The sequence below is a fragment of the Acanthisitta chloris genome, unplaced genomic scaffold, assembly GCF_000695815.1.
Source record: "Acanthisitta chloris isolate BGI_N310 unplaced genomic scaffold, ASM69581v1 scaffold173, whole genome shotgun sequence".
Lineage (NCBI taxonomy): Eukaryota > Metazoa > Chordata > Aves > Passeriformes > Acanthisittidae > Acanthisitta > Acanthisitta chloris.
In genome coordinates, this window is record NW_008666329.1 from 21,965 (window position 1) to 31,173 (window position 9,209).

Sequence of the window (9,209 nt, forward strand, 5' to 3'; positions counted from 1 at the left end):
ACTGTTGGTGAGTCTGTAAGAAGATCTCTGGTTTTGTATGGGTGGCACAGAAAAAGGTTTGCTTAATTGCTTGGCTTCAGTGAGAAATACTGGTTGGTTTAAAGCACTCAGTGGGAAAGGGTGGAAGGGATAAACGGAAAATCACAGAATATGTTTTGCTCACGTCATCAAAGAGACTGACATTACATTTTCATATATACCAATGACACTCAAACCCAAGGATTAAGTGTTATAACCAGGCACTGTAGTTATCTCTGCAGGCACATCAGAGGTAACTTGGTTACTGCAGGGAACCATCACCATGAATTTAATGGCGTCTCAGTTTTGAATTGTTGATCTGGAAAAAATAATGCCATCTTGCTTTATTTCCTCTCCTTAACATAGCTCCAAATGATGAGAGATCACCATGATCTTAGCCCTACAGGGAAGCGTAAGTGCTGCTTTTAAGATGCTACTTTGCATGCACCAAAAGGACCATACCTATTTGAGACTGAGCAACCATAGTAGATTTGCGATCACACAAGGGAGAGAAGGGCAGCCCTAGTTCTGCTTCTTTGTCACCCTGGAGAAAAAACAAAATTAGAAGAAATTATGAAAAAACAAGACACATTGCACTTTGATATCTTACATCACAGCTGCAAAAGCCTCTCATTTTACTTTAATTATGTTTTGATTTTGTTTGAGCATTTTGTTTGTTTCTTTTTTTTTTTACAAAAACTGTGGAGAATTTGAGTCTGGCTGGAAAAGTTGTAGTCCAAGGAGAAACTGGTGAACTAAGCATTTTGATTCCTGTGACTTTTTCCTCAGAGTTTTCCCTGCCTGCTTCGTACTTCTGTGTACCAACTAAAAGCCCACTTGAGCACAAGAAAACTTCTCACTGCAGTTCTCCAGAGAACTGAGCAGAACTCAATTTTCTCTTGAAAAATCTTTCAAGAGAAAACATCAGAGCCAGGACTGATTTTTCAGAGCTTGCACTTCTTTGCATTGTTTTCTGGTCTTTCAGATAAGGAATTAACAGACTACAGCTGACCAGATGCAGATTATTTATTTTTTCCAAAGGAAACACCAGGAGTTTTTTGCAAGAAAGTAATCTGCTCAGTTGATGTGGAGCAAACTGTTGACATTATCTACCTGGATTTTTCCAAGGCTTTTGATACAGTTTCCCACAGCCTCCTAAAGACACTGATGCATTGCAGTATGGACGAGTGTCCTGTGCAGTGGGTGGGGAACTGGCTGACAGGCCACAGCCTGTCAGTGGGTGGTGGTCAAGAGCTGTTTTTCAAACTGCCAACTTGTAATAAGTGGGATACTCCAATGATTGATATTGGGCCCAGTGCTGTTTAATATCTTCATAAGTGATCTGAATAATGGGTTCAAGTGCCTGGAGAAGAGGAGGCTCAGAGGAAACCTTACGGCCCTCTACAACTACCTGACAGGAGGTTGGAGTCAGGTGGGGGTTGGTCTCTTCTCCCAGGCAACCAGCAGTAGGACAAGAGGGCACAGACTCAAGCTCTGCCAGGGGAGGTTTAGGTTGGATATTAGGAAGATATTTTTTACAGAGAGAGTAGTCAGGCATTGGAATGGGCTGCCCAGGGAGGTGGTGGATTCACCATCCCTGGAGGTTTTCAAGCTGAGACTGGATGTGCCACTTAGTGCCATGGTCTACTAACCACGGTAGGGTTGGACTCGATGATCTTTGAGGTCTCTTCCAACCTGGTTGATTCTATGATTCTATGATTCTAAGTGTAGCCTGATGAAATTTGCTGATGGTTCCAAACTGGTACGGAAGTTGACACTTTGAAAGGGAGAGCCACCCTGCAGGCAGACCTGGATAGACTGGAAGAGTGGGTTCATAAGAACCTAATGAAGTTCAACAAGGACAAATATAAGGTCTTGCACCTGGTAAAACATAATCCAGGACCCCAGCACAAGCTGGGATCAAGCCAGTTGGGGAGCACCTCTGTGGAAAAGGACCTGAGGGTCTTCATGAGCAACAAGCTCAATATGAGTGAACAGTGCTGCTGCGGCAAAGAAAACCAGCATGCTGGGCTGCATTAACAAGGGCATCACCAGCAGAGATAAAGAAGTCATTATCCCACTCTACTCAACACCTACCAGGCCACACCTGTAATATCGTGTTCAGTTTTGGTCACTACTGTACAAAGAAGTGGACAGGCTGGAGAGAGTTCAGAGAAGGGCCACCAAGATGATGAAAGGACTCGGAAGCCTGCCGTGTAAGAACTGGATTTGCTAAGCCTTGAGAAAAGGAAGCTTAGGGGAGACCTTACCACCATGTTCCAGTATTTAAAGGGTGGCCACAAAGAAGATGGAGACTCCACTTTTACAAGGAGTCAGATTAAACGTGTGAGTGATAATAGGGACATGTTACTCCAGGGGAGATTCTGATTGACACAGAAGGAAAAATTTTCACAACAAGATCAATTAGCCATTGGAATGATCTCCCCAGGGAAGTGGTGGATTCCCCAACAGTGGACACTTTTAATAGTCAGCTGCATAGGATCCTAGGCCATCTTTTCTAGACTGTGCTTTTGTCAAGAAAAGTTGGACCATATTGCTGAAAAGTATACTAAACACTCCTTAAGTGTTCTGTTTACCTTTTTTTTTTTAGGCAACTCTTTAGATTCTTTCTATTAATCACTCGGGGACCTTTTAACCATCATACAGCACTCCATGGTTTGCTTAGATTTGTGAGTCTGTCAACAGGTGATCCACTATGAGCTAAAATCTTGATCAGTTCACTTCATCTAAAGTACGGGTAAAGTAAGCCTTTTTCTCATCCACCCCAACAATGTAACTACAGTTCTATAAAGTACAGCTCCCCAAATCTATTTTTATGGTTCTAGAGCTAAGTAGAGAGACACATATTCTATATTTCCTAATTTGAAAGTTTCCCATTCTGCTATGTAGGTAATGTTTATATCTACAGGCAGTGTATCAGACACTAACTTCCTAAGAGGCACTTCCTAAGTGCTACTTGTACCAGAGGAGAAAGCATGCTACCATTCAGGAAGTCCTTATATAAATCAGAAAAGAAGGAAGATATGTATGTTCATATTTTTCTACTTCCTTGCCCAATCCTACACACACTCTCTGGGCTGCAGAAATACAAAGGAACTTCCCTACCTTGCACAGGAACACTTAGGCTGGAAGGGACCACAATGGGTCATCTGGTCTAACCTCCCTACTTGAGTATGGCCACCCCAGAGCACATGGCTCAGGATTGCATCCAGGCACATGGATGCATCCCATCAGGGTCTAAGGACTTGTGGATGTCCAGTTTAATTAGGTGTTCACTGACCCAATCTTCTTTGACCAAGGAAAGTCTTTTTCCCTACCTTCATTTACCCTGATGTCTTGGGTCACAGATCCCTAGGACTGATCTTAACCATGAAGACTGATTCAAAGAAGGTATTCAATAACTGCCTTCTCTGCATCCTCTGTTATCAGGGTCTGCTCTCCATTAACTAGTGGACACGTGTTATCCTTTGCTTTCCTTTCAGTATTTATGTATTTTAAAAAGCCCTTTTTGTTATCCTTGATATCTTTGGCCAGATTCAATTCTAGGTTGGGCCTTTGCCTTTCTCATCTCATATCTACATGCTCTTGCCACTCTCTATATTCATTCCAAGTGTCCTGACCCCGTTTTCATCATCTATGCATTTCTTGGTTATGTTTCAAGACATCTTTACCTGTCTGAAGAACTCCTCTAGCAGGGACATGGTCCAGCGATGATGAAGATCCCAGGTCTTGGCTGGATGACTAATATCTGCTGTATGCAATAACAGCGATAAGGCTTTCGGTTTGTCAATTCTGAAAACCCAAAGGATCAAACAAATTAATTGTCTGCTCTTGCAGGGGAGAATGACAAAAATCTTACAGGGAAATAATGTAATTAGAACCCTTGGCCAGGATATTAATGAAGTGATCTCTCTGTTCACAAAATCAGACAACTCTGAAAAACTGTCTTATTTCTCCAACACAGACAATTCCTGTTTTAAAGGATATATTAAGAAGTGTAAAAAGAAACATTGCTCAGCCTTGCTGAGCAACTTTCCAGGCTTGTTTGTCTCCATTAGCAGGCCTGAAGAGCAGCTGTATTCCCCATTTCATCTGGGCTGCATTTTATGCAGCTCAGAAGAGAAGCTAGTCACTATCGTCTTACTGTAATGAACAGTCAGGATCTAATCTCAGGGGTTGCGATGGGTCTGCACAGTAACTGATACTTCACTGAGTAGTGAAAAAAAAAAGGTAGTGTCAGGTCAGAAGGGAATCCTGGCACAGAATAAAAGGGCTCGTGATTTCTTATAACCATAACCTAAGAGGCTAGCTCAAGAATCCAGAAAATAATGCTTTCTGAGAGAGGTGGTCTAATTTTTTAATTCCACTTTTTGGCTATCCAAAATAGTTGAAAGATTTGCAGCTTCGGAGAACTAAGAGACTAACCACAGTCTGGTCTGATACAGGTGTAATTCTAATACAGCTAAAATTCTTGGAGGCTCTGGACAGGCATGTGTCCAGGGTGAAAAACTGACCATCACTCTGAGCTTTCTGCAGTAAAGAAGGAATTTTATGGGGAAGAGCTGTGAACAAAATATTACAGCTCTCATTGGCGTACTGGAAAGAAGAAAAGGCCTTCCCCATAATGGTCCATCTGTTATTTTTCCAGTCCTTCCCTCAGTGCATCTCAAGTTGTTTTCATCTGTCATCTGGTTATGAAGCAGGCCCCTTGCAGGGGTGGCAGCTGATACCATCTGCAGAAGGGCAAAATGTAAGTTGTGTTCTGCAGATCTTATAACCTTGAGTCATACTTAATCCGTAGAGGTCACTCAGATGAATCATGTCCTTCTTGTTACTCACCAGAAAAATGGCCAGTGAGGCTTGTCTCAGCAATAGTGACATTTGCAAGATTTGATCCACCAGCACAGACTAGAGATGTGTGTATTTGGGGGGTGCCATTCCCTTCCTAAGTGAATTAATTCAAAATTCAACCACAGAAAGAATACCGATGGGAACATCAAAGAAAGTGAGGGCGTCTGGAGAGGTGCTTTTTGAGTTAAACACAGTGGCAAAGCACCAGCTGAAATGCAGCCCCTCACTGTACTGTATTGTGAAGTGACTCACCCTTCTGGCTGCTGCAAAGCATTCTTCATAGCTTTGATTTGCTGGAAGTGACAGGACATATCGGTGGCCAACACCATCTCAATCACTAGAGCTCTGAATTCCCTTTTGGATGACATCACAATGAGAGGAGCAAGAAAAGAGAAACATAAAACCCAGCATCAGACACACTCCAGTTTCTTTGTTGTCTACCTGCAAATTATTGACAATAATGCCTTTGTATATCAGCTATTTCCATTATCCCTCTTTCAGGGATGGGGGAGAGGGTGAAGGATTTTCTACACAAATACAGGAGTGGGAGTGGCTAATCCTTGGTAAGTGAAATGTTTTTTGAAGAGCATGTTGGTATTAGTACTTCTTTTTTCAATTAATCACAAACTTCTAAAAGTGATTTCTTTTATAGGGCGTTCTTAGAAGGAAGTGAAAAGACCATTTAAAGCCTCAGAATCAGGTGAACTTGACTAAAACTGGTTGATACCTATCTTGATAGTTTAGTCATATTATTAAAGGAAAAACAGCATGTTAAAAAAATCCCTAGTATATATGATAAATGCATGAACTAAAGACCTTTAAGAACCTGCACTATTTCCTGATATTATTAACTCAAATGATTTCTGTAGTAATTTTTGTTAAGCAAATTTGTTGCCCTGGTTTTGGCTGGAATAGAGTTAATTTTCTTCTAAGTAGCTCATACGGTGCTGTGTTTTGGATTTAGTATGAGAATCATGTTGATAACACACTCATGTTTTTGTTGTTGCTAAGTAGTGCTTTCTCCAAATCACAGACCTTCCAGTTTCCCACGCTCTGACAGTGAGTAGTGCACAAGAAGCTGTGATGGAGCACAGCCAGGACAACTGATCCAATAGGCCAAAAGGGATACTCCATACCCTAAAACACCATGCCCTGTATATAAGCTGGAGCCACCAATCTCTGCTTGGTGACATGCTGGACACTGGTCAGCAGGTGGTGAGCAACAGTATTGTGCATCACTTGTTTCTCTTGGCTGTTATTTCTCTCTCTCTCATTTTCATTACTATTATTATCATCATCACCACCATCATTATTAACAGTATTTGATTTTGTTTCAATTATTAAACTCTTCTTATTTCAAACCATAAGGCTTACTTTTTTTTTCCTCAATTCTCCTCCTCACCAGGGCAGAGGGAGTGTGTATAAGCAAATGGTTGGGTGGTACTTAGCTGCTGGCTTGGGTTAAACTACAACACTTGTTTAGACTTCAGATTCCTTTGAAGATGATATGGATGTCCTAAAGATTTTAAAAATCAGAATGTTCTGATCTAGCACACAATACACATTTATTTTCTCTTTCTCTCAGTTCAGCTCTCCATGAGTTAACAGAGGAAGAACAGCTCAAGGTTAACATACCAGCTCAGGATTTGAAAGATTCAGAAATGGGTCAGCATTCATTTAGAAATAGAAGTTACCATTCCCCTTTTCATTAATGTTGCATGAAGGATGTAGTCTATTTTGATCATGCCTCTCTTGCCTCTAGTGGCTGTGCTCAAGTTCCAGCCCCAGGGCACCACTGTGTAGAGACCCAAGACTGCTGTGCTTACCCTGTCCCATGGGTGGCACATAATGAGGCCTCCCCACTGCCAGGATTTCTGCACACTGATGGCATCAGTTGGCCCACTCTTCCCCCAGTATAACCACCTCCTCCTCCTGACCCATAAGTACAACCAGTTGCATCAAGGTGGCTAACAAGCAACATCATTTAAACCTTTTTATTTTGTCAGTCCTTGTCAGTTCCCAGCAGCACAAACTTCTGTCAATGCAACAAGACACAAGGGTCCAAATGCATAGAAATACATTTTTACAAGAAAAGGGTGTGATTATGCTCTGGAACTTCAGAGACAGTAAAAAAGAAAGTGGGTTACTGCTGAAGAGGTCTGATTTGTCACTTCAAACAACAGGCAACACAACAGCAGGTGACTTTGAAAAGCTGCGGACATAGGCAATGCATGAGAGAAAAATCTCAAAAGACAAGACTAGAGGATGAAAGCTTCATGCATTTGCTTCTAGGTTGAGATAATGTTGGAAGTCATTACGCAGAGAATCAAAAAGAGATATTTACTCATTTCTTGGTTTTGCATCAAATCAGATTAGAGCCTGGGATATACACAGTTGTTCCTTTTTCCTCTGACAATCTTTGGCGCTTTGTTTCTGCTGTCATCTTCAAGTCTACACAGCACATTATGGCACTGCAGTCTGCATGCTTTGTAGCAGCCCTGGCTAACTAGACCCCAGAAACCATTTACAAGGGGTGTTTCCACTGAAGTGTCTCTGGACTATACTTAATGATTCTAATAATGCACAAAAACCTTCTAATGTGTTACATGACATACCTTCAGAATGATCTTTCATCTGGGCTCACACTTTTCTATTAGAGAAGCATAGTATATAAAAGTAGAGGAAAAGCAAGTCAACTGAAATGGTTTGTGCTTCTTTTACTTTCAGAAAATACATTTGAAAATCTCGAAGAGAAAAGCCTGCACTATTTTCAAATGCTCTGAAACTGTGCAAAACCATAGTACTGAATACTTGAGCTTTATAAATATTATTGACATATGATGAAGAGGCAGGCAAATTCTGCCAGTGTAATTATGAAATCAGAGATATACCTGGTATTCCTGCAATATCTTTTTATCCTTTATTCCCTAGTATTCAAACCCAGTTTTGTATTTAGTTCATGAAGAACATAAGTTAATTCACTCAAATACTGTCTTGAGTTATTTCTTAAATGTATTTAATTTCTTAAATAAATTTCTCCAGAAAAATTATCCAAGTTTTTAAATATGTAACTGACAACAGTACCCAAGAAAAGAAACAGTGCAAGCTGATGAAAAAGGTAGGATTATACCCCTATAATCTACCCACTGTATCAAACTCATAGGTGCAGACATGTCCTTGAGTAAATCTTTTCCAGACAGGCACAATTGCACCAGGGTAAGTATTCACAAGTGTGGTCATATCAGAACATTTCCCAATAAAGATAGCTTGCCTATCCACTCAGGCCAGGGAAACATCCTGAAGACAAACTGCCCTCTGCACATTGAGAACTAAATATCAATCTCCTATTTTAGTCCTGGCCATGTGGCATCATGCAAACAGGTATGGTAGGAGTATAGAAAAGATGTCCCAAGATCTCCATCATCCACAGTGGTTTTCATTACATGAAAATAACAGTGCTCGTCAGTACCTCCTTCCCAACTGCATCTTCCCTCTCTCTCTCTCTCTCTCCTAGAAGCTAGTAAACATCTAACATGAAGAAAAGACAAACAATCCTCTAAAGATGTGGTCTGAACAGCGGCCTTGACAAAAAAAGCATGAGCTAAAGGGAGAAAGGAAATTTAGAAATAGCAGAGATAACAACTTCCCCATGACACAAGTGGACACTTCCAAAGTCAGTATTGCCTTCTACAGAATCACGGAATCGGTCAGATTGGAAGGGACCACAGTGGGTAATCTGATCCAACCTCCCTGATCAAGCAGGGTCATTCTAGAACATATGGCACAGGATTGCATAGAGACTATTCTTGAATATCTCCAGTGAGGGAGAATATATGACTTCTCTGGGCAATCTGTTCCAGTGTGTAGTGACTCGCACAATAAAGAAGTTTGTCTTCACATTCAGGTGAAACTTTCTGTGCACCAGTTCCTGCCCATTAACTCTTGTTTTATTGGTTTGCACCACTGAGAATACCCTGGTTCCAACATTTTGGCACCCCTCCTCCAGATACCTGTATACATTAATGAGGTCCCTCTCAGTTCTCTCTTTTGGAGAATGACAGGCCCAACTCCCGCAGCGTTTCCTCCTAAGTGAGGTGCTCCAGTCCCAGCTGGCATACAGTGATGCAAGTTATTGCAGTATAAAATTGACTTCCTGTTGTGCTATGTTAGATCCTAAATCAAATTACAGATATCATTTGGCCGTGGGAATCATTAGTGCTTGGAATTATTCCTGAGAAGCAACAGACCCTTCATCCTCTGGACTGCAACTCCATCACAGTGGTCTACAAGGGCTACTTTGTGCATTGCTTATTGCAGCA

At 41.3% G+C, this 9,209-nt stretch overlaps 1 protein-coding gene across 1 annotated transcript in view; it reads right to left on the bottom strand.

Annotated features, from left to right (window-relative positions):
- The window catches only part of PDE1C (phosphodiesterase 1C, calmodulin-dependent 70kDa), a gene marked incomplete at its 3' end in the record, with an annotated part of 42,417 nt that overhangs the window by 11,513 nt on the left and 21,695 nt on the right, over positions 1-9,209 (bottom strand). Inside the window, exons 8-10 of the mRNA XM_009072048.1 lie at positions 5,143-5,244; positions 3,711-3,831; positions 481-562 (exon numbers count right to left, since the gene is read on the bottom strand). Coding sequence (XP_009070296.1) covers positions 481-562; positions 3,711-3,831; positions 5,143-5,244 — 305 coding nt within the window. The remainder of the gene's footprint in view (positions 1-480; positions 563-3,710; positions 3,832-5,142; positions 5,245-9,209) is intronic.